At 40.2% G+C, this 25,699-nt stretch overlaps 1 protein-coding gene across 2 annotated transcripts in view; it reads left to right on the top strand.

Annotated features, from left to right (window-relative positions):
- Positions 1–36: 36 nt before the first annotated feature.
- The window catches only part of LOC141554070 (all-trans-retinol 13,14-reductase-like), a 29,764-nt gene continuing 4,101 nt past the window's right edge, over positions 37–25,699 (top strand). The window contains exons 1-5 of one of the 2 annotated variants that reach the window (XM_074285622.1): positions 37–2,137; positions 2,358–2,599; positions 4,093–4,294; positions 4,924–5,121; positions 8,093–8,212. In XM_074285622.1, the coding sequence (XP_074141723.1) occupies positions 2,507–2,599; positions 4,093–4,294; positions 4,924–5,121; positions 8,093–8,212 (613 nt within the window). In that variant the 5' untranslated portion in view covers positions 37–2,137; positions 2,358–2,506. The remainder of the gene's footprint in view (positions 2,138–2,357; positions 2,600–4,092; positions 4,295–4,923; positions 5,122–8,092; positions 8,213–25,699) is intronic. The other variant, XM_074285621.1, reaches the window with a different exon arrangement.

Below are 25,699 nucleotides of genomic sequence, written 5' to 3'. Positions count from 1 at the left end.
ATATATATATAAATATACATGTATATATTAATTAAATCAAAATTTAAAAGTTAATAACAATATTTTTATTTTTCCAAAAACATGCAGATAGTTTTGAATATTCACTTTTGCAAAGCCTTTTGATCCAAATTTTTCTCCCTCTTTCCCTCCCCCCTCCCCAAGAAACATGCAATCCGATATAGATTGAACACGTACAACATATTTCCATATTTATCATGCTGCCAAGAAAAAACATGATCAAAAGGGGAAAAAACAGAGAAAGAAAAAAATAAGAAAGCAAATAACAAAAAAAGTGAAAGCACTATGCTCTGACCCACTTGCAGTCTCCATAATTCTCTCCCTGGGTTAGGATGGCTCTTGTTGAAAAGACCTGAAAAGCCTTGAGCACGATGCTTTCTTTCCCTTTGCAGATTACCAGCGGTCCTCCCGGTCCTCCCGTACCTATATTTTATCTGTGCATAGTTGTGTGTGTTTGAGATCAGGGGTGGTGTTTTTGAACCCCCAGCACTCAGCGCACATGCTGCTTATAAACTGCCTCAGTTTTCTCTCTTGTTAAAAAGAAGAGCTTGTAATAGATCTAAGACTCCTTTGAGCCTAATCTGTGATTCTATAATCTCTGCCTCATTTCCTCACCCCTACACTAAGGCACTAGCCTGCTTGTGGGCAGTTCTGCCAGTCTCGTCTCTCCCACTCCAGTCCTTTCTCCACACGGCCACTGCGGATCTCTCTCAAGTGCAGTTCTGATCGCTCATCCCCTCTTCCCCCACTCACTAAACCTCAATGGCTCCCTATCACTTCCACAATCAAATATAAAATCCTGATTAGTGTTCAAAGCCTTCATACCCTGCCTCTCTTTTCTAGTCTTCTCACCCCTCAAGCCCCACTATATACTCTCTCACCCAATGATGTGGCCTTATTGCAAGACACTAAGACCTTCCATCTTCAGATTCTGGGCATTTTCACTGGCTGATTTCTCCACCTGGAATGCCCTCCCTCCTTATCTCTTCCCACCTGACTTCTGTGGTCTTCATCAAGTCCCAGCCAACATCCCACCTTCTACAAGAAATTATTCCCAATCCCTCTTCATTCTGGCACCTTCACTGTTGATTATTTCTGACACACACACACACACACACACACACACACACTATGATTTTTTTACATAGTCTCCCTTATTAGACTGATCTCCTTGAGGTCGGGGGCTGTTTTTACCTTTCTTTGTATCCCCAGTGCCTGGCACATAGTAGGTGCTTTATAGATTGTTCCAGACTGACAATTGCCAAACATCTGCAAGGATGCCGCCACCAGCTTTGTCCTACCCCAGTCTGTGGGGCTCTCACATCACCACTGCAAAACCTATTCCTTTCCCTGGCATGTGCTATGTCTCCTAGAGATGGATGTTGTCAATGGCGGCCTCTTCATTGGAAAACTTTTCCTTGAGGCCCTAAACATAGGCTTTCTCCCCAGAGTACATGGGGAACTCCCTTCTGTTTCTGGATCCCTCCAGCACCACGATGTCAAATGGAAAACCCCTATAGATCCGGAGATCATAGAGATGGATGCTGGGAATGACCCAATATCTAGGCTTGAGCATTTGGGGCAGAGACGTGGAGCTTTCGGCCTCCCTCTCCGACAGTGTACCACTTTCTCTCTGTCCGGTTGGCTCCAGCAGATGCATACAAGCGTTCTTTCTCTGTTACAATCCAGGGTTCCCTATCCTGAGTTATTGTTGCTTGGGCTCACCTTTCTATTTCTCAGCTTCCTGTAGTCTGTTCATTCAGGTGAGAAGAATGTACATGGAATTGGACGACACGTCTCATTTTCACGCCACAGCCTCTGAGACCATTCTGATGCACCGGTTTTCCTAATTGCTTCACTCCGTTCAGCGCATCTCCCTTAGTTCCTTGTTCGACTTTGTCCCTCCCTGGTCTCTCCCTCCCTCCCTGGGTTTCAGCTTTCTCAGAGACTCCAGTGCCAGAGCAGCTGGATGTGGTGGTGATCGGGAGTGGTATCGGGGGCCTGGCAGTAGCTGCAGTCCTCGCCAAAGCAGGGAAACGGGTCCTGGTGTTGGAGCGGCACACTACGGCGGGGGTCTGTTGCCACACCTTTGGCCATGATGGCCTGGAGTTTGACACAGGTAAAGGGGGGCTGGGGAGGGACTGGATGTTCAAATGCAGTGAAAATTTTGTCTCGAGCCAGGGGGAGGGGGAGGAGTGTGTGTGACCAGCATCCCCATAGAAATGGGCTTTTCCTCAAAGGTGAAAAAGGGTGTCGATTTCTAATTATTATCATGTGACTTTGCTTCCTCTTTCTACCTCCTGTGAGGGTACTTCCCATTCCCTGATATGGTTTGATAGGAATCCACTATGCTGGACAGTTGAAAAAGGGAAGCTTTTGCCGCTTCTTCCTGGACCAGATCTCTGAGGGACAGCTGGACTGGACTTACCTGGGTTCCCCATTTGACATTGTGGTGCTAGAAGGATCCAGAAACAGACGGGAGTTCCCCATGTACTCCGGGGAGAAAGCCTATGTTCAGGGTCTCAAGGAAAAGTTTCCCAATGAAGAGGCTGCCATTGACAAGTACATGAAGATGGTGAAGGTAAATCCGGGGTGACCTGGGGGTCAATGGACCTGCAGGGGGATGGTGTAGGAGGGACAAGAGTCCTGGGTCCACCTGCTTCTTCCTAGGACACTGGAGGTTTGCCTGGCACTGCCAAGCCATTACCTCAGGGACTTCCTCCTTTATAAGCACTGAGGGCTCCCATGAAGACACAAATAAATATCTTATCTGGCAGAGATGGGCAGTTAAGTCTTTGGAATCTAACCAAACCCAAATAGGCTCTAGTTTATTAGATCAGCTCCTGTCCCCTTCTAGTGTTCTGAAAAAGGGGATAAGGGCAGGGAGATTTAATGGAGGGAAGGAGGGTTCAGGATGGGTTGGGAGCATTGGACACTGCTGTGGAGAATGAGCCTTCTGTGCTCTGTGGAAGGGGGCACACTCTGAGGGCATTGGACCAATAGGGGTGGAGGCCAAAAAGGAAGAACCAAATTGTGGAAACACAACTAAAACAAACATTCTCAACTCTCCAGTGTTATCTTGAGTAGAACGAGGCAGGGCTCAATTCACTGTGTTCACCAAACAACATTTCTTTTCTTTTCTTTTTTAACTTAACTATTTTAACTCTTTTTAGCTTAACTATATTTAACTATTTTTCCAATTACACATGAATATGGTTTTAAACATTCATTTTTGTAAGGTTTTGAGTTGCAAATTTTCCCCTCCTTCCTTTACATTCCCCTTCTTTAAGACAGCAAGCAATCTGATGAAGGTTATACATGTATAATTGTTTTTAAAATATTTCTATATCAGTCATGTTGTGAAAATTAGAACAAAAAGAAAAAACACAAGAAAAAATTTTTAAGTAAAATAGTATGTTTTGACTCACCTTCAGTCTCCAGAGTTCTCTCTCTGAAGGTGGATGGCATTTTCCATCCCAAGTCTATTGGAATTGTCCTGATCACTGTATAGCTGAGAGGAACCAAGCCCTTCACAGTTGATCATGCTGCAACTTTGCTGCTACTGTATACAGTGTTCTTCTGGTCCTGCTCACTTCAGTTTAGTTCATATAAGTCTTTGGGACTTTTCTGAAATCAGCCTGCTCATCATTTCTCATAGGACAATAGTATTCCATTACATTCATGTACTGTAATTTATTTAACTATTCCCCAATTGATGGGCAATTATCTACTCAATCTCCAGTTCCTTTCCATCACACACACAAAAAAAATAGATGCTACAAACATTTTTGCACATGTGAGTCCTTTCCCTCTTTCATGATCTCTTTGGGACACAGATTTAGTAGCGATACTGAACAGCACTCGTTCTTACTAAGTTGAGGGTTTATGAGTCAAATGTTCAAAATGGAGACCTTTCTAAGAAGTACTTGAGAAGGACATCCCTTTTCATTTAGAGGACACTCCTTCCCCAGAATGCTTAGTGATTGAAATCTGGTTCGTGTCCTGGGGGCTTCTGGGTCAGCAGGGGCAGGATCACAGGAACTTCTTTCTCCCCGGGTTCCTTTCTTTCCCCAGGAGGTAGCAAAAGGAACACTTCATATGGTCCTGCTGAAGAGCCTCCCTTTGCCTTTGGTGAGGCTGCTGGACAGTCTGGGGGTGCTGGCCTTTTGCTCCCCTTTCCTGAGAGCGGCCACCCAGAGTTTGGAGGAGGTGCTCAGCCAGCTGCCCGCCTCCCCGGACCTCAAAGCTGTGCTCAGCTACATCTGCCCCACTTATGGTACAGACCTTGGGCTCTGGGGATCCAGGAGGAGGGAGGAGGGATAGCCTGCATGCACAGGCTGCTGTTCTCTTGGCTTGTCCTTGTTTTGCTAAATATAAACAAAGATATTTAGCCTTTATGAACATGCCAGCTGACCCTGGAGGAGAATTCTCCACTCTATGCTCTCTCTGTGTTTCTCTCTCTCTGTCTCTTTATTATTCCTCCTCCTCCTCTTTCTCTCTCCTCTCTGTCTCTGTCTCTCTCTGAGACAATGGGGGTTAAATGACTTGCCCAAGGTTACACAGCTAGGAAATGTTAAAATGTCAGAGATTAGATTTGAATTTAGTTCCTCCTGACTTCAGGGCTGGTTCTCCATCCACTGCACCACCTTGCTGCCCCTCGTTGCTCTCTTTAGACATGACACCATTACAATCTTGGGGTGGGGCTTGACCTGCTGCCTCAGAGAACAAAGGGCCCCTGCTGGATTGTTCCCAGGCCCCAGACTATACCAGGGGGTTCTGGGGAAGATAAGATCCAGGGTCTCTGTTCCAGTGAGCATCCGGTGGCTCCAGAAGTGATTTCTGTCCCGGGCTGGGTGGATGGGCTCCAGCTGAATGTGCTCAAGTTTCCTCCCCTCTTTCTTCTAGGAGTGATCCCAAAGAATGTCAGCTTCTCTATTTACGCCTTGCTCATCAACCACTTACTGGACGGGGCCTTTTACCCTCGGGGAGGCTCCAGTGAAATCGCCTTTCACCTCATCCCTGTGATCCAGCGGGCTGGGGGCGCAGTCCTTACTAGTGCCACGGTGAAAGGCGTGCTGCTGGATTCAGCTGGAAGAGCCTGCGGTGAGCTCTGGGGAGGTCGGGGTGTCACAGGTGCCCTTTCCTACCTTAGAAACGGGTGGGAGACCGGACAGCCGGGAGAGCACGTAGGGACTGGCTGGCTCCTCGATGGGGAGAGGATCCGAAAACTCCCTTCAGTGGGGGGCTGTCATCTAGGCTGGGAGACAAGGGACATCATGTGTTCAAGTGCTTTTGAGCACAGATGGTGAGCAAGGTGGGGGGGGGCACTGTGTCAGACACAGAAAGGAATAAAAGGTAGCAGCCGGTGGTCAGGAGCACAGCTTCCGGAAGACAAAGCTAACTCTACAAGTGCTCCCCCGGCAAGACGGAGGGTGTGGGATGCTGCTGCAGAGGCAGAGACATGGCTTAATGGAAGAGGAGCCACTGGGAGTCTGGGAGCAGGAGACACGGAGAGGATGCTCTGGGGAGCTGTGTCAGTAACGGCAGGAACAGGGACATGTGTTCAGGGAAATGAGTCAGGGAAACTTGAGTTGCTTTCTGGCATAGACACTGAGGAAACACATGACCCTAACTTCACCTTCTCTGCCTCAGTTTCCTTATTTGTGAAGAGAAGCATAATAATGCCGACCTCCCAGCGCTATTGTGATGGCGGATTGAGGTAACAGGGAGATTTGCGCTTTGCCAACTTTGAAGAGCTCTATAAAGAGCTCCTCTCCGTCTCCAAAGAGCTCACTTCTAGGATGGACTCAGGGCACATAAGTCCACAGCAGCAGCAGCAATAGTAGTAACAGCAGCCTGTAAAGGCAGATTAGGTCTAGTGTGTTAAGAGCTTTTACTTTCAAAATTGGGAGTTTGGGTTTTTCCTGTAAGGCACAGGGGGTCACTGAAGGCTTCTGAATAGGGAAATTACAGCCAGAGCTGTCCCTTAGGAAGACATTCCTGACAGCCGAGTGTAAGACTGGGGAGAAACAGGGAGAACAGCTGGTTCTGACCGGCTCCTTGGCTGAACCTTGACAGGATTTGGTGCAGGGAAGAAGACTACATTGGGTTTTCAGGTTTGGAAAAGAAAGTGATTCTGGTACTATTGACCTAAACAGGGCGTTTAGGGGCAGATTTGGGGAGGAGGAAGAGGAGATTTGGAGGGGGCTATGTCTGCGTTTGGTCACATGGAATTTTAGACAGCCAAACAAGATTTTGCGCTCAAGAAGTCTGAAAGCTAGATATTCCGATTGGGAAATTATCTTTCTTGAAACGATGGCTGGAACATGAGATGTAGCTAATTCACCATGGAGGACAGAGGGTGAGGTCGGAACCCTGGGAACTTGTCCATAGTTAGGAGTGGGAGGAGGAAGGGGAGGCAGTGTGGGAGAGAGAAGGGAACATGAAGGAGACCCAGGGAGGCCCACAGTGTTCTAGGGTGGGAGCACCAGTAGTGGAGGAAGAATCAAGGACAAGGACAAAGGGCCTACCACATCTTTTCAAAGCTAGTCGATGGCCCCGGAAGGGGTAGGAGGGGTGGGAGGTGAGAGTTGGCACCATATCAGCTTTGTCAGTGTCTCTGGGAAGGCCTTATTCTAAATGGAAGAGGATTAGCTCAAGCCAAATTGTGAAATAAAATGTCTCTTCCTGCACTCTTGCCCCACATCTGTCCTTTTAACAGCCTGGGTACAAAGTCATCCTAATCCTGCCAGTGGGTATTTAAGTGCTCCTCATCCTGGGCCCAGTTTTCTGGGTGTGTGGGTTGTCAATCAGTCAACAAGCATTTAATTTAGCACTTCCTCTGTGCCAGGCTTTGTGCCGGGATACACAAAAAGCACTCTGGGCTCTCCTCCCCACATGTCCCTCCCTCAGAGCAAGAACTGTCCAACTCTTACTTAGGAAAGATTCTAGGGAACTCACGCCAGTGTTTTAATGGTTAATTAAATGAATGTGTTAACCCCACCTCCAATGCCCTTATCGACTTTAAGGGCAAAGACTTTAGCTCCAGATGCATTTGTGGCAATGGTGATAGGGCTGTGGGAGATAATGGGGCTAGCATCCTGGGGCCCCCTTTCAAATATGCCAGGGTTGTAGCTGGGGCCCCGCCTAAGCATGGGCCCAACCCTGGTGGAAAGATGAAACAGCATGATTCCATCCTGCTATTGAGGGCCTGAGGTTGGCCCGTTACTACTAGTTATGGCCAGGGTGGGAACTCTAGCAATACCAGTACACAGGTAGTGGTTCCATAATGGGAAATCCTTGTTCCCCTTGTCTCCCTCCCCCAAATTCTCAAATCCTCCACTTTGCTTAAAATTCTATTGGTGACTTTGGACAGAAAGTGCCATCTGCATCCAGAAAAAGCATCAAGGAGACTGGATGTAAATCAACACATGCTCTGTTCACTTCTTTTTTCTGCCTTTTTATTTCTCCCACAGGCTTTTCCTTTTGCTCTGATTTTTCTCTCCCAACATGATCCATAAAGCAATGTGTGCTAAAAACAACCAACCAAATAATTAATTAAAAAAATAAATAGAATTCTATTGCTGGAATATTAATCATTCCTTTAAAGTTTCAGATCTATTAATATGCAAACTGATCCCTGGGGAAAAGTTAATCCTTGAAGTTATTGGCAGTTATTTATACTTATTATATTAATGGGAATGAAGAATTAGAAAATAGGGAGAGACCTTAACACTTAGATCCCTAGGGAAGAGTTAGAGCTGGCTGTTGGTCGTACTTCGAGAGCCAGAGGTTGAGTGAAAAGGCTAATTGTTTTGGTGGCTACTGAAAGGGGAAGCTAGGACTCAGAAAACTTTACCTATCCTACAATTTTGTTGGAGCTCCAACCTGCCTAAAAGAGAACAGGACAGACCCTGTGAGGGAGAGAAAGAAGACTCAGGAGATGCAGTTTGCAGAAGTCTCACACAATACTACTCTAGAACCAAAGCACTCTTGGAAAGTCCTAGGGCCTTTCCCTCCTTCTCCAAAGGCACCTGTACTTTGTAGACCTCATCTAGTCTCCTCTGTTCTGCAGGTGTCACAGTGAAAAGGGACCGAGGGCTGGTGAACATCTTTTCTCCCATTGTGATCTCCAGTGCAAGAATATTTGATACCTATGAGCATTTGTTGCCTGAGAAAGCCCGCTGTTTACCAGGTAAAAGCCACTAGTTCTGTGCCATCCACAATGCTTCATTTTTAAAAATCGTTTTTATTTACCAGATATATGCATGGGTAATTTTACAACATTGACAATTGCCAAACCTTTTATTCTAATTTTTCCCCTCCTTCCAACCAGATGGCAGGTTAGCCAATACATACTAAATATGTTAAAGTATAAATTAAATACAATATATGTATACATGTCCAAACAGTTGTTTTGCTATATAAAAGAATTGGACTTTGAAACAGTGTACAATTAGCCTGTGAGGGAAATCCAAAATGCAGGCGGACAAATATAGAAGGATTGGGAATTCTATGTAGTGGTTCATAGTCATCTCCCAGAGTTCTTTTGCTGGGTATAGCTGGTTCAATTCATTACTGCTCTATTGCTGATTCATCACATTGTTGAAGAGGGTCTCGTCCATCAGAATTGATTCTCATATAGTATTGTTATTGAAGTATATAATGATCTCCTGGTCCTGCTCATTTCACTCAGCATCAGTTCCTGTAAGTCTCTCCAGGCCTTTCTGAAATCATCCTGCTGGTCACTTCTTACAGAACAATAATATTCTATAATATTCATATACCAGAATTTATTCAGCCATTTTCCAACGGATGGACATCCACACTCATTTTCCAGTTTCTGGCCACCACAAAGAGAGCAGCCACAAACATTCTTGAACATGCAGGCCCCTTTCCCTTCTTTAGTATTTCTTTGGGATATAAGCCCAGTAGTACTACACTGCTGGGTCAAAGGGGATGCACAGTTTGATAACTTTTTGAGCATAGTTCCAAATCGCTCTCCAGAATGGCTGGATGTATTGACAATTCCACCAACAATGTATCAGTGTCCCTGTTTTCCCACATCCCCTCCAAATTGCACATTATCTTTTCCTGTCATTCTAGCCAACATGATGCTTCATCTTAAAGCAAGTCAGCCGAGTTTGTGAGAAAAGCTTTCCTCTGCTCAGTTTCTCAAGTGTTCCATAGTCTTTCCTTATTTAGGAAATGTGAGAATATCTGTTCTGATTTCCAGCTCCCAACTAGTCCATTCCCAGGTGAAGTATTTGTGTTTGCGTTGAAACCCAGGAGTGGGATGGCAACTTTCTTTCTTGTTGCTTTGTACCTCCATTTTTCTAATCTTTCTTGATAATATTGGCTGTTTTCCAATAGTTTCTGTCTTTCCTCTTGCATGCTTATCTTAGTGGAGAGAGAATGGGATTTGTAGCCAAAATGTTTGAGTTTAAATTCTGTATTTCTTGCTTTCTAGCTGTGTATGACCGTGCTACTTACTCCCTTGTCTAAGAAACTTTGATGGCTCTCTCTTGCCTCTGGATATCATAGTATATATATCCAAATAATTAATGAAATAATCCATACTGGCAAAGAGGTAGAAGACAAGTACTTATATAAATATATACAGAGAATAAACATAAAGAACATATATATAAATAAATACAAAATAGTTAAACATAATATTGAATTATAATTAGGTAGATAATTAGGAAGAGAGGATGGGTTCAGAGATCCTTAACCCTATTCTGAAATGCTAAAAAGATCCCCAATGATCTTGTGTTCTGAACCTCAGAGTTTTAGGAGTATTGAAGAAGAAAAAAGAAAAGGAACAAGTTGGAGAGTAATGCTTAGAATTTATCATGTACCCTAAAAAAGTTACACAAAGTAGAGATTCTCAGGTTTATAGATATTCCTCTTTCTTGTGTGCTTTTTGGGTATTTAAGTTTAGATTAAAAAAATGAAATTGCAAAACCCCAAACCAAACTAAAACGCCCTAAAGAAATGAGGTTTCAATAAGCTAAAAAAAGAAAATAAAGACATACATTTTACGGGTTATTAGGAAAGGATTACCCAGTGTTATACAGGAGTGTAAATTTCATGCATGATTACCTTACAGCTGGTAGATTTTTAGTCTGGCCCATTCATATGAGATTAGGAATCTCTGGGCCAGAGACATTGCCTTGGCTTGCCTGGCATGAGTTACGTAGCTAGTTAGGGCATTAGTTCAGGATACCCAGATTCTACTTCTAACTTTGCTTAGACTAACGATCCCAGCTCGAGACTCTTCTCCTCATGAAGCACCTCTCACAGGCTGCAGATAGTTTAGGGGAAGAAAGAAGAGTTTGCATTATACTCTGAGCAGACCCTGGTGGAGAAGTGCTTCGGTCATTAGCCACTGGGTTATGTTAGATTTAAATGGTGACTGGATCTTATAGTCCAAGGTTACTTCCTTGCCCCCTGCCAAGTTGTAAGTTTCAGGGGTTTTCAGAAAGATCACAAATCAGCCTTCTGTCCAACCCAGTTTATCTCCATCCATTCCTAATTGTATGTCCCTAGACAGGTTTAGCTTAGCTCTATAAAATAAATGCTAATTGCCATCACTTGTATAAATTGGTTCTTATTTATGCCAGATCATCACAGAGCAAAATAAGGGTTATACATATTCATTCTGAATGAACTTTGTGGTAAAATTTGTTTGATTATAACACTGAACTGTCCATGCATGTCATCTGTTTAATTTTAATAGAATTTTTTATAGAATTCTTCTGTGCATCTATCAGGAGCTTTTTGTGTGTATGGGTATTAGTTCTTTTACAATTAGTTCTAATTTAGTCTTAATTCCTTTCCTAAGATTAGATTATTTGGGATCTCTATTTGGTCTTATGAGAATTTTGAAGCTATTTCTCTTATTTCTTTAGTGTTCTCAGCTTTGTTAATACATAACTGTGTAATATATTCTTTTTATTGTTTTTATTTATTTACTTATTTTTAGTTAACTAATTAATTTTATTTATTTATTATTTTCTTTTTTCCTGAGGCTGGGGTTAAGTGACTTTGCCCAGGGTCCCACAGCTAGGAAGTGTTAAGTGTCTGAGAGCATATTTGAACTCGGATCCTCCTGACTTCAAGGCTGGTGCTTATCCACTTCGCCACTTAGGCTGCCCCCTGCTGTCTCTTTTTTAATCAGGTTAGCTAAAGGTTCCTCAAAGTTTTCAAAGAACCAACTTTTAGTTTTATTGTTCCTATGGTTTTGTTGTTGTGGTTGTTGTTGTTTCCAGTTTCTTTGTGATCTCATTTTTTAAGAATTTTTCTCCTTTGTTCATTTTGTTTTATTTGTTAGCTTCCTAATTTAAATTCACATTAATCCTTTTTCTATTCTGTCAATGTATGTTTGTAGGACATTGTGAACTTTACATAAGATTGAGTCTCCAGAAAATAACAACATGCAATATAGAGCTATGATCCCTCTCTCTAGTCCTTACCTCAAGGACTTTTTGAGCTGCATCCCAGAAAGTTTGATATGTTGTTTCCTCATGATCATGTTTATTCATATAATTATTGTTTCTATGATTTATTCTTTGATCTACCTGTCATTTAGGATTTCATTGCTAAGTCTTCCCTTGGGTTTGTCTTTTATGTATAGACCCTAAACCAATGAGTATTTTTATTGCATATATACGGTATGTAAAGGATGGATTTACTATTTCTACCTTTTTACTTTTGTTTGCAATATCTCTGTGACCTAAGACAGTCAGTTTTCATAAGAGCTCATTGAGTTCCATATGGTACTGAGAAATATTTATATTATTTTGCAATCCTATTTAAGAGAATTTGTTCAGTTTTGTTTTCCTTCTTGCTTATCTTTCTGAGAGGGAAATTGAAGTCTCCTTCCATTGCTGTGCTACTGTCTATATATTCTTGTAGCTCAGTTAATGTCTTCTTTATGAAATTTGGAACATAAATTTAATAGTTATTAATTTGTTGTTATTAATACTGTTGTTCCTTTTAGCCTAATTTTTATTGCTTGTTATCCTTTTTTTAGTTTTTGACAGTTAGCTTTTGCTGTCACACGGCCTGATTACACTTCTGCTTTTTTGAATTCCTTTAAGGTAATTTCCTCCCTAGACCATTTTATTCTGTGCATGTATTTGTTTTGAAAATGTGTTTCTTGCAAACAACAGTCTATAGAGTTTTGTTTTCTTATCTAATCTGTTACTGTTTTTTAATTTATTGGATTGTTTAATGCATTCATATTTCAAGTAATGAGAGTTTGGATTTTTTCCCCTCCATTTGTTTTTAATGTTGGATTTCCCATCTCTACCTCCTTCTGCTCTATACATAGTACTATGCCTCTTCAGATATTTAGCTAATCATTTTTAAGGTGACTGTCTTCTCAATGGCTCTTTAGCTCTCAACTCCAGTTTCACCCAACCTCTATTCGTCACCTTTTGGAGTTTTGTTTATTAGTGCCTTTTTCCTTCCTGATTTTGTGATTATTTAATTCTTCCCTTCTTTTTTCCCTTCAAATAGATTCTACCTTCCTCTCCTCTCTTTCTACTGTCATGTTATTTTTTTAAATTCATTTTTTGTGCTCCTTTCCGGAGAGGATTTTTTCCTTCACTCTCTAGATCCTTATTCTCTGGCTCACATCCCTAAATTTATTTAGTCCTCTATTCTCTACATTCTTCATGGATCACAACTTCCTAGGTATTTGGGGGGGTCTGCTTTCCCTTGTGAGCAGTTTCACTGACTGCCTTGTAAAATTTGTTCCTTTAACTTCCCCTTTTCCATTGTGCCTCACTCCCAGACAAAAACAAGTTCCTGCACATGACAGAGGATACTGCTCCATGGCAGGATGCTCCTTCCTCCACCACATCTCTGGTTACACAACTCTTTACTGACCTGACACATCCCTGGTCAACTTCTTTCCCCATTCGCCTCAGAATCTTCTCCCTGGTTCCTTCCCCTTTTCCTCTTCCCCATTCTTTCTTCCATTCCCCTAAGTGCTATTTGTTCTGTCTTGTTACAATTTGTCCCCTCCCAAGGCAGGCCAAGTAGTTTTTTAAACCTCAAGTCCCCACAGGGAACACCATTGCAAAATCCCCATGTCCTCTCATTGTGTTCATCAGAGCTGCTTTCACTCCTGTGTCATTGTGTACTTTTTTTTTTAAATTAAAGTTTTTTATTTTCAAAACATATTCATAGATGATTTTCAATATTCACTCTTCTAAAACCTTGTGTTCCAAATTATTTTCTCCCCCCTTTCCCCACCCCCTCCTCTAAATGGCAAGCAATATAATATATGTCAAACATGTGCAATTCTTCTGTATATATTTCCACAATAATCATGTTGCACAAGAAAAATCAGATCAAAAAGAGAAAAAATGGGAAAGAAAACAAAATGCTAGCAAACTACAACAAAAAAGTAAAAATACTATGTTATGATCCACACTCAGTTCTTATAGTCCTCTCTCTGGATGCAGATGGTTCTCTCCATCACAAGATCATTGGAAGTGGCCTGAATCATCTCATTGTTAAAAAGAGCCATGTTCCTTAGAATTGATCATCACACAATCTTGCTGTTGCCATGTATAATGTTCTCCTGGTTCTACTCACTTCACTTTGCATCAGTTCATGTAAGTCTCTCCAGACCCCTCTGAAATCATCCTGCTGATCATTTTTTATAGAACAATAATATTCCATAACATTCATATACCAAAACTTATTCAGCCATTCCTCAACTAATGCGTATCCACTCAGTTTCCCATTTCCTTGCCACTACAAAAAGGGCTGCCACAAACAGTTTTGCACACATAGAGCCTTTCCCCTTTTTTATGATCTCTTTGGGATGCAGTCCCAGTAGTAACACTGCTGGATCAAAGGGTATGAAAAGGTTGATGGCCCTTTGGGCACAGTTACATATTGCTCTCCAGAATGCTTGGATCAATTCATAATTCCACCAACAATGTATTAGTGTCCCAGTTTTCCCACATCCTCTCCAATATTCTTTTCCTGTCATTTTAGCTAATCTGAGAGGTGTGTAGTAGTATCTCAGAGTTGTCTTTTTTTTTTAGTAATATCTTTTTTTAAATTAATTTTTATAATTATAACATTTTCTTTAACAGTATATATGCATAGGTAATTTTTTTTTTACAACATTATCCTTTGTACTCCTTTCTGTTCTGAGTTTTTCCCCTCCTTCCCTCCACCCCCACTCCTAGATGGCAGGCATTCCCATACATATTAAATATCTTATAGTATATGCTTGGTACAATATATATATATGTGCAGAACCGAATTTTGTTGTTGTTGTTGCAAAGGAAAGATTGTATTCGCAAGGTAAAAATAATCTGGGAAGAGAAACAAAACAAAACAAAACAAAACAAAAAAACAAAGCTCACTCATCATGTACTTTTAGAAAGGAGTCTCTTACTGGTCTCTTGCCATTCCTCTGTTATTCTTGCTGTCCTTAGCTGATGCATTCATTCAGCTCTCCTGTGTTTCTATTATATGGGGCGTTTGAAAAGCACCTGTATATCTTCAGATCTGCTATTCTTTCAGACTGTCTCCGAAGTACTTGAATTTTTTTCTTTCTGGCTGCTTGCAGTGTTTTCTCCTTGACCAGGGAATTCTGGATTTGGGCTATAATATTTCTGGGAGTTTTGAGATTTCTGATGGTTCACAGAATGACTGATTCTTTCAACTTCTACTTTATTCTCTGACCCTTAAGAGATTGCAGCAATTTTCCTTTATGGTTTCTTGAAACATGATGTCTAGGCTATTTTATTGCTGTTGTTTATGGGTTTCAGGTCAACCAGGGACCAGATTCTCTCTCATCAAAGTATTTTCTAGTTAGTATTTTTCCTATGAGATACTTCTCATTTTCCTTGTATTTTTTCATTTCACATTTTTTTTCCAACCTCTTGACTTTATTATTTCTTGATGTCCCATGAACTCATTAGCTTTTAGTTGCCAATTCTAATTTTCCTCAGTTATTATTCTAGTTATTTTCTTCATCTCTTTCTTCCATAGCTCTCATTTGATATTTTCAATAATTTTCTTTAGAACTGTCTTTAACTTTTAAACTTATCTAATTGTTGGGCTTATGTCTAATTTTGTTTCTTTCTCCTTCCCTCTCTTCTTCCTTCTTTCCCTTTCCTTCTCTCTCTCTCTCTTTCCTCTCCTTCTTCCTTTCCCTCTCTTTATTTGTAAATGTTTTCAAGTCATTTCTTCTGTGTTTGAATCTTGAGCTTCCCTGTAACTAGAAGAGTTCCTTAAGCTTCTTAAGTCAAGTTATTTTTTTATTTGGTTCTGCTCACTTCTGAGATATGTGGATATAGTGTCTGGCCTGAACTTCTGTCCTTTTATACCTTCTGGGGCTTTCATAAGTCAGTCTGGGGGCCTGCAAGTTTTCTGTGCTTCCAAAGAGGTATAATCTACAGAGAAGCCTGTTCACACTTCTGGTCTGAGTTCTGCAAATTGGGCCTACTGGCTTGTTTATAGCTGAGTTTCAATAGACTATTGCTGGATTCAATCATTGGTAGCCCCTTGTTGCCTATTAGCCTATCTGCAGGTTCTGATGGACTGAACTGCTAGATCGTCTTTGGTCTTGGTTATTTTTCTACAGCTTTTGGGGTTTGCTACATGTTAGAACTTGGCGGCTATTCTATTTCTGGGTTCAGAACCACACGGCTATATTTCTGGAATTTGTTCCTTGCTCAATACAGATCCAAGACACTATTTGCCCTTGATTTGTGACCTAGAACTGCAAAATAAGCAACAGAACTGCCAGGGGAATCTGTTCCTGCTCCCAGCCCTAGTTCAGGGTCCCCTGGGATCTTGTTCGGCCCTGGTCCCACTTGTTCTGGTGCTCAGTACCAATTTCTTTGTGCTGTAATGCTTCTTGTTCCCACCACTGACTCAAGCTACTATCTAGCCCCTGCCTGCCTCAGTATCCAAAGGCTTTTCAATCTTCCTAAGCTGCTCTGGCCTGGAAAAATGACTTCCTGTTATTATTATTATTATTTTTTGGCTTTCCTACTCAGAATTTGGTCTGGAGCATTTTCTAGATTGTTGTAGAGGAAATGTGCTGGGTGAACTAGACCAAAAAAATACTTCTTTCACTCTGCCATCTTCATTCTGCCTCTTGTGTTCCTTTAAAATGTTTTAAACTTCTCTTTATTCTTAAATGTCCATATTTTTTTCACTTGTGGTTAAGCTCAGCAGGTTAAGTCACTTTAGGCTGCATCCAAGGATCAATGGAGCTGTGTTTACAATATCATCAATAATTATATAAATTGTTTCCTGTTCTGTTCAGTTCATTTTGTATCAGTTGGTACAAGTTTTAGGTTTCTCTGAAACCACCCTTTTCATCCTTTCTTATAGCATGAGAGTATTCTATCACATTCATACACCAGAACTTGTCCAATCATTACCAAGTTGATGGATAAAGAATTTCCAGTTCTTTGCCACCACAAAAATAATGCTACAAATCTTTTTTTTTCATATGGATCCTTTCCCTCTCTTTTTGATCTCTTTGAAGTACACTAAGACCAAGTAGCAGTAGTGTTAGATCAAATAATATGTATAGCTTAAATAGATTTGGGGACAAACTTCCAAATTACTTTCCAGAATGGCTGACCATTTCACAGTTCTATCAACCATGCATTAATGTATCTTTTCCCATAACCCCTCTAGTTTTTGCCATTTTTAATTTTTGGGGGCCAATTTTGTTTATTTGATGGCTGTGAGTTAATACCTTGGAGTTATTTTAATTTATATTTCTATAATTATTAGTTATTTAGAGCATTTTAAATATCGCTAGTGATAGCCTGAATTTTTCCTTGGGAAATTACTTGTATTCTTTGGCCACTGATCAATTGGGGAATGGCTCTAATTCTTATAATTTTAAATTAATTCCCAATATATCTTAGAAATGAAACCTTTATCAGAAAAAATTTGCTGCAAAGATTTTCCCCCGTGAATACTTCTAATTGTTTGCTGCATTTGTTTTGTGTAAAACCTTTTTTCATTTTATTTAGTCAAAAATGCCATTTTACTTCCTGTGAACTTCTCCATCCCATTTTTTATCTTAAATCTTTCTTTTATCCATAGATATGATTATTAATTTCTTCTTTATTAAATTATGATGTCACCTTTTACATCTGTCATGTATACAATTGCAGTTTACCTTAGCATACAGTATGAATGTTGGTCTATATTTATTTCTGCCAGACTGCTTTCTCATTTTCCCAACAGTTTTTTCAAGCAATGGGTTCTTCTCGCCATTCCACTAAAGCTGAGATCTTTGAGTTTATGAAATAGTAGGCTACTCTGTTCAATTACTTCTAAATATTATATACCTAATCTTTTTCATTGGTCAGCTTTTCTATTTCTTACTGAGAACCAAATTGTTCTAATGTAATTAACACTACAGTTTGAGATCTGGTACTGTTAGGACCTATTCTTTCCCACTTCCTCTAAGCCCATTAATTCCCTTTAGATTCTTAATATTTTGTTCTTCCAGATGAATTCTATTATTTTCCCTAGCTGTATAGAATAATCTTTTGGTAGTTTGGTTGATATGGTACTGAATGAGTACAGTGACCTTGGTAGTACTGTTATTTTTAATATTGACTCAATCTATCCATTAGTAATTAACATTTCTCCAATTATAATAGATCGAGCTTTGTATAAAGACTCTTGCAATTGTGTTCCTTGTACCTTGTGTTGCATGTACCTTGGCAAGTAGATTCCCAAGTATTTTACATTTTCTGCAGTTATTTTATCTTTTAAGTTATTATACATGTACAAATCATTTTTATAATAGCTTTTTATTTTTCAAAATACATAGTTTTCAACATTCACCCTTGCAAAACCTTATGTTCCAAATCTTTCTCCCTCCCTTCTCTTTCTTTCTTTCTCCCCTCCCCTAGATATCCAGTAATCTAATATAGATTAAATATATCAATTCTTCTAAACACATTTCCACATTTATCATGCTGCACAAGAAAAATCAGATCAAAAAGGAAAAAAATTGAGAAAGAAAATCAAGTAAGCAAATAACCAAAAAAAGATAAAAATATTATGTTGTGATCTACATTAAGTCTCCATAAGTCTTCTCTCTGGATTCTGCAATTATTTTAAATAGATTTTCTTTTTTTATTTCTTCCTGATGGATTTTGTTGGTAATGTGCTGATGACTTAAATGGATTTATTTTATATCCAGCAATTTTGCTGAAGTTGTTAATTGTTTCAATTAATTTTTAGTTGATTCCATGAAATCATCATATCATCTAAAAATGTGATAATTTTGTTTCTTTTTTGTCTATACTTATTCTCTGGAATTCCTCTTTCTTTTCTGATTGCTATAGCTAGCATTTCTGCCCTGTATTGAACAGTAAAGATGACTGTCCCCTTATCATTCCCAATCCCTTATTTATCTTCAGTCTGTCTACTGGCTCCTTCCCTACTGCTTACAAGCATGCCTATTTCTCCCCCATTCTCAAAAACTCATTTAATCTGTCTTCCCACAGTTATCACATATCTCTTCTGCCTTTTTAGCTAAACTATCTATAATAGGAGCCTTTGCTTCCTCTCCTCCTACTCTCCTTAACTTCACAATCTGGTTTCTGACCTCATCATCTCTCTTTAAAGTTACCAGTGATCTCCTTTTTTATTTGTTTGTTTTTTACCTTGAAAAGAATAATTTAGTGACAAGTACCCAGTTAAAGGAGCAGAAAGATTAATTCCCACCCTGGTATCTTCTTCTCAAGGTTTCTCTTCTGACAATTTCACACACAGATAATAAAACCAGATAAAAGGACATCACATAGAAGTTTCCTACTTCATCTACCTCCTAACAATGAATAGAATTCAACTCCTCAGAAGAGTATTTGGACAGATAAGCAGATCCTGGTATATTAGAATCTGATTCTCTAGAATAGGGAGGGCATTATGGCACAACAAAAAAGGGTCATGAGAAATGCTTCTTCAGTCAGTGAAATTAATATGTATTCTAACCAACAGATTTTAATTTCACTGCCGAGAGCCAATAAGGCATAAAAACTTCACCCTCAAAATTAAGCCTCAAGCTAGGCAGAAAAATTTCTCTGAAAAAGGCTGCCAACTGCCAGTATTTTTAAAAATGAAAAAGGGGGAAAAAGTCTCAGAGCTCCTGAGAAATATTTCTGAGAAATATTAAGTTACCAAAATCCCCAAACAGGTTCCTATTAATCCCAACCAACACTTTCCATCCAATCCCAGTCTATTTGAAGGAAGGTCCAGTTCTTCTTTTCAATAAGTCTATTTTCTGAATGATAAGTATTATGAACATCGGCAGTTTCAGATTTATTGAACAGTACATTCTTTCTGGCAACCTGAAGCTTTTTTTTTTTTTTTTTTTTTTTTTTTTTAAACTTAGAAGCTCTGGATTTTGGTTATAGTATTTCTTCAGGTTTTCATTCTGGGCTTTCGTCCAAGAAGTGACAGATTCTTTCTATTTCTTTTTTACCTTCTGGTTCTAAAAGATTAAATGAAATATGATGTCAACTTTTTTTGGTCATAGATTTCAGATAGTCTGACGATTATTAAATTACATTTTCTTGATCTCTTTCCCAAGTCAGTTGTTTTTGCTATCAAATACATTACATTTTCTTCTTCTTCTTTTTTAGCCTTTTATCTTTGTGTTTATTTATTTATTTGTTTGTTTTTTAGTGAGGACATTGGAGTTAAGTGTCTTGCTCAGGGTCACACAGCTAGTATGTGTCAAATGTCTGAGGTCAGATTGAACTCAGGTCCTTCTGACTCCAGGACCAGTGCTCTATTTGTAGCTATCTCTTGACATAAATTAAAAAAAAAAGTATTAAAAGTATTGTTTTATCAATTTCAAAACAATTTCTGTTTGGACTTGTGCTCAAGCTACATTTCTGAATTTTCCCTTGTACAAATTTTCAAGTCATTCTCTTCTGGTTTTGTCTTGAATTTCACTATCACCATAATAACTCTTTAGGGTGTGTTTTTGTTTGTTTGCTAATTATTCAAGCCTTCTTCCTGACTTTGGACTTTACTTGAGGATCAGCTTCTTCAGACCTCTGAAGGGAATATATGAACTGAGCTTTTGTTCTCTTAGGTCCTTCTACTGCTTTCTTGGAGTAGTTAATGTTGTGTTACTTTAGGATTTCAGGGTCAGATTAAGCAGGGAAAATTCAAACTTTTAGTACTCACATAGTGGTCTGAACTGGGGCAAACTGATTAGTGGTTTTTCTGGTCTAGGATCAGCAATATCCTGACCTGGGTTTGGGTCTCAGCTACATTCCTGTGGGCCTATCTCTGGTTGGAAGTTCCAATCAACTGCTGCTAGACTCATCTACTATCATCCAGCTGGGAAGCTTTGTAGATTTAGAGTGACAGAACTGCAGACTTCCTATTTACCTGGAATTCCTATACTGGTATGCTTTTGAATGCGAAGACCGAGTTAGCACCCTGGATATCTTAAAATCAGCCAGAATCGGGATAAGCAAAAGTCCTTAGTCTTTATTCTTGGTCTTTAGGAGCAGAAGTGAAGGGAATGGACACAGGATCTCTGTGACCTTCCCTTTCCTCCTCTACCGCCAAAGTGAGTCTGGCTTGTCTTACTCTTCCCCCTAATTCTTCCCACAATTCTCTGTATACACCAAAAGATTGAACCAGCACAAAATAGTGGGAAGGGCCATTTTCCAAGTATATGCTAATAGAGTATTGTCCAAACAGTAATTAACCTTAAGTGCTTGGTTGTCCTACCTCAGTGCATCAACTAAGAGTTTCAGCCTCATATCTCCCGCTTTCTTTTGTTTTAGAACACATCCCTGACTTCTCAGGGAGGTGAGAATCCCAAAAAGGAGGTGATCATTCCCTCCCTGACTTCTCAGAAAAGGAGGTTAAAACACCAAAAAGGAGGTGAACCCTCCCCCACCCCTGACTTCTCAGGAAGGGAGGTGAAAGCACTAAAAAGGAGATGATCACACCCTCCCTGACATCTCAGAAAAGGAGATGAATAAGCACCAAAGAGAAGTGGGGATTGCTATCGGGTTTCTGGGCTGAAGGTCTTATTGGAAACAGGTATGCACAAACCCATCAGCATGGGAGGTGTTATGCTGGAACTCTGTGTCTTCCCAGAAATCAGCCAGAGTCAGGATCACCAAAAGTCTTTATTCTTGGTCTCTTGAGGTCGCTGTCAGGGGATTAGATCTAGTAATCTCCACACCACCTTCCTCTCTCAACCGCCACGAGAAAATGCCTCAATTTCCTCCTCCTACTCCTCCCACACAAGTCACTTCCCCCTCTTTGTCCCACCAATCAAGTCAGAACAGAACAGCTGGGGAGGGTCAACCTTCAAACAAGTTAATAGAGAACTGTCCAATTGGCAATTAGTCTCACGTGCTCCATTATCCAAGTGCATTTGCTCAGTTCTAGCCCTTTACAGTGTTACATGAGCATATAACAATAATACACAGGCTAATAGTGATGACTTTCCCACAGCCAGTGCAGGGTCAATGTGGTGTAGCAAACATGAATTGTAGATGTAAGTAGCTATATAACAAACAATATAAATCAATATGGTGTTGTAAAAGATTTCCAGAAGTCCTAGAAGGAGGGTACGTAAAAAACAGTCATACATACACCTTCTTCAGCAGCCAAGAGATAGTCCAAAACCAAACTATTGTCCATTGCTTCATGTATCAGGGAATCCAAAGATTCCTGGAAGTTTTTGAAGTCCTGCAACAGTCTTTTTATGTGTTAGGGAATCCAATAATTCCTGCAGATTTTGAAGTCCTGCAACAGTCTTATCATTTCTCAGAAAATCCAATGACTCCTGAGGGTTTTTAAGTCCTATAAAAGTCTTCTCATGTCTCAGAGAATCCAATGATTCCTGAGGGTTTTGAAATCCTACAACAATCTTTTCATGTCTCAGAGAATCCAATGATTCCTGAGGGTTTTGAAATCCTACAACAATCTTTTCATGTTTCAGGAATTCCAATGATTCCTGAGGGTTTTGAAGTCCAACAATTTTTGATGTCCACGAGTCAAACACCATAACTGCCATGCTCTTTCAGTGGTGGGCACATTCTGAAACAGAACCACCCGATGTTTCTTGGGTCTGCTCCATCTCTCTCTGATGGACAAGGCAAATACAGTTCGTTGGCACCCATCTGATTCCTTCTCCATTGTGGAGATACAAGCAAACCCTTTCCTCCAAGCAGTTAATCTATCTGGTCCCTTCCATTCACCACTTTCTGGGTCTCTCCACATCACGTGACAATTATCTAAAGACAATGGAGTTGCTTGCACTGGACACTGCCCTTCTGGTGGGTTATAAAACCTGTCTTCGGGAGTCAGTGCATCTTTGTCAAAAATCAAGAAGTTAATAGTATAAAGAGCTAGATTTAGAAGTTCTCTAGGGTTATTTGTGGCTCCCCCTTTCTTTTGTTTTTGGAGGAGCATCTTAATGTTTCCTTGGGTAGTCCTAGTATAATCCTTCTTTCTATAAATGTTTCCTTGCGTAGTCCTAGTATAATCCTTCCACAAATCTCATTAGCTTTTCTTTAGCAAGTTGCCTTATCATAATTTCTGTTACTGTATTTTCACAATTAGTTCATATGACAGCTGTCTGCAAATGTCCCACAAAATCAGCAAAGGGTTCATTTGGCCCTTGCGCAATTTTTGTGAAGGCCTTACCCTTGTCGTTTTTACTGGGGAGAAAAGCCCATGCTTTGATAGCAGCAGCAGCAATTTGCTCATATGCTGCTATGGGGTAATTAATCTGTCCTGAAATGTCTGCATAAGAACCTACACCTGTTAGCTGGTCATAGGTGATTGGCGTATTAACACCACTTTGGCTATTTTGTTGGGCTTGTATCCTACAGAGCTCACTATATTCAGAAAGCCACAACAAGTTTTGTCCAGGTTCTAAGCATGTCCTTGCTATAGATTTCCAGTCCCTAAGGGTTAAGAATTCATAAGCCAAATTCTGTAATAACATCTTAACATAAGCTGATGTACCACCATAAAGAGTGCAAGCCTTTTCCAGGTCTTTGAGGATTTCAATATCAAAAAGAATGTATCTTCTACTTTTTTGACCTGAAGTTAAACTATTGAATCACAGGATACATTCCTATTTTCAAATCAGCTAAATCCTGCCCTTCTTTTTTTGGCTTTAAGTAGTACCTTTTGCAATATAGTCATAGGAAGGGGTGATTGCTGGGGGGAGGTGCCGGTGGTATCACTGCCCCTCCCACTACTCCTCCTCCCTCCATCCAGGAAGGTGGAGTTGATGGGGGCATGTTAAGGATCTGCTCTGTAGATGGAGTTGAAACTGCCAGATGAGAGTGAGAATCACCAGGCCCTAGAACCCCACTTAATTCCTCATGCCCTCTGGTGATATCGCCATTAATCTGTTCTTTGTTTTTCTCTTTTTCCTCACACTTCCTCATCTGGCTGTTCTGAAAATTTTTCTTTTTTCTATAACTTGCAGGATTTTTTAAGGCCAATTGTATTATGTTGTATATATAGAATGTTTCCTTGGAAATTGAATTCACAGTTGATCTCCTACTAGTTTCCAATTATCTGGCTCTGTATCTTCTTCCATTAAGAACCAAGGGGACATGTGTTCTAAAGTACCCAAGAATCTAGCAATCTGTTCCCAAGTTACAATTAAGCCTTGCCCTTTGATCAAGTATGCTTTCTATAGCGCCCCTTTGGGGTGGGGCTGGGGCTGGGGCTAGGGGAGAATCTTTTCCTATCATCTGCCCCATTTCAGCTAGAAAAGATTACTAGTTTAGCCCTTACCAAAGTAATTCCCTGTTTGTCTTATTAAAATACTCACCCTATTTCCTGATCACGGGAGGACTTCTTCAGTGAAATTAGGATCCTTGGTCCACATATTGGGTATCAAATGTGAAGACTGAGTTAGTACCCTGGATACCTTAGAATCAGCTGGAGTCAGGATAAGCAAAAGTCGTTGGTCTTTATTCTTGGTCTTTAGGGGTAGAAGTGAAGGGAATGGACACAGGATCTCTGCGACCTTCCTTTTCCTCCTCTAGTGCCAAAGTGCCTCTGGTTTGTCTTACTCCACCCCCTAAACCTTCCCACAATTTTCTGTATATACCAAAAAGATTGAACCAGCATAGATTAGTGGGAAGGGCCATTTTCAAGCATATGCTAATAGAGTATTGTCCAATTAGTAATTAGCCTTAAGTGCTCCGTTGCCCAACCTCAGTGCATCAACTCAAGAGTTTCAGCCCTTTACAATTGAAGGTTTCACAATGGGCTAGAGACTAGAACTAAAAGTCCCTGCTTTTTTTCCTAAAGTCAGAACCACACAATTCCTGCTTGCTTTTAAACTTATTCCTCACCCAGGACACAGTCCAAGGAGTGTGGGACCACTGCTCTCCACCACCCCTAGGCATAGATCCCTTCCTCAGTCTACCCTGGTAAACAAGATAGTGAAAGAGCTACCAGATGGCACCCATTCTTGCTTCCATTCCTAGTTCAGGGAGCCTCTGGGACTGCTTCCTGCCCTAATACTTTCTGCCTTTGTATATAGCCTCAGTCCATTTTCAGTTTCTGGGCACTAGAATGTTCTTGACTAGACCTTTCTCAGGTTTCTGTATTTCTCTCTGTCACAGCATTGACTTAGATTGTAAAAATGACTTGATGTGATGTTTTCTTGCATTTCCAGATCTGGATTTGATCTAATGCACTTTCTATATTCTTATGAGTTGGGTTATCCTTCCCATTGCTCTACTATATTCAGTGTACCTATCTTTTAACAGCCCTTCCAACACCATCTTTGTATTTTATTACCTTCACCAATGTGATATGACTAAGATTGTACCTCAGAGTTGTTTTAAATTTCATTTCTCTTACAATTAGTGGTTTGGTTCCATATGTTTACTGATAGTTCTTTTGAAAAGTTCGTTTATATGCTTTGACCACTTATTAGGGAATGGCTCATAGTCTTATATGTTTGTGTCTTTTTCCTATAGATTCTAGGTGTTATACTTTTGTTAGAGATATTAAAGGAAAGGAAGGGTAGGGAAGGTAAGAGCATTGATAATGCCAGACATTGAGCTAAGTACATAACAAATATTATCTCATTTGATCTTCACAACAACCTTGGTAGGTAAGTATTGTTACTATTCTCATTTTAGTTGAGGAAAATGAGGCAGAGTGGTTAAATGACTTGCCCAGGGTCACAAAGCTAGTAAGCTGTCTTGAGGCCATATATGAATTCAGATCTTCCTGAATCCAGACCAAGTACTCCTTTTTACTGTGCTTTTAGACTAGCTGCATTGACTTTTTACATGTAAAAATTTCTAATTTGAGCAATCAAAACAGTATTCTCATTTTTGTCATAGTTTTGGCAAGCTCTTTTGTTTAAAAGAATGAAGGTGTAATAGTTGCAGTGAAAATAAGGGAAGAAAGAAAGGCAGGAATAAGCATCTATTAAGTACCTACTATGTGCCAGGCACTGTGCTCAGCATTTTGCAGATCTTATCTCATTTGATTCTATCCTGTAGGAACTGTGAATCAGCTTAAGTGAAGTGAGAGTATAAAGGCTAAGGTACATATCTAAGCATTCGCCACACAAAATGCCAACAGGAGAAGTGGAGATGGCCTAGGAAATGGGGAGGAAGAAAAAAAAGAA

The sequence above is a fragment of the Sminthopsis crassicaudata genome, chromosome 2, assembly GCF_048593235.1.
Source record: "Sminthopsis crassicaudata isolate SCR6 chromosome 2, ASM4859323v1, whole genome shotgun sequence".
Classification (NCBI taxonomy): Eukaryota; Metazoa; Chordata; class Mammalia; order Dasyuromorphia; family Dasyuridae; genus Sminthopsis; species Sminthopsis crassicaudata.
The sequence above is the reverse complement of the archived record's forward strand: the minus strand, read 5'-3'. Positions and strand labels throughout refer to the sequence as shown.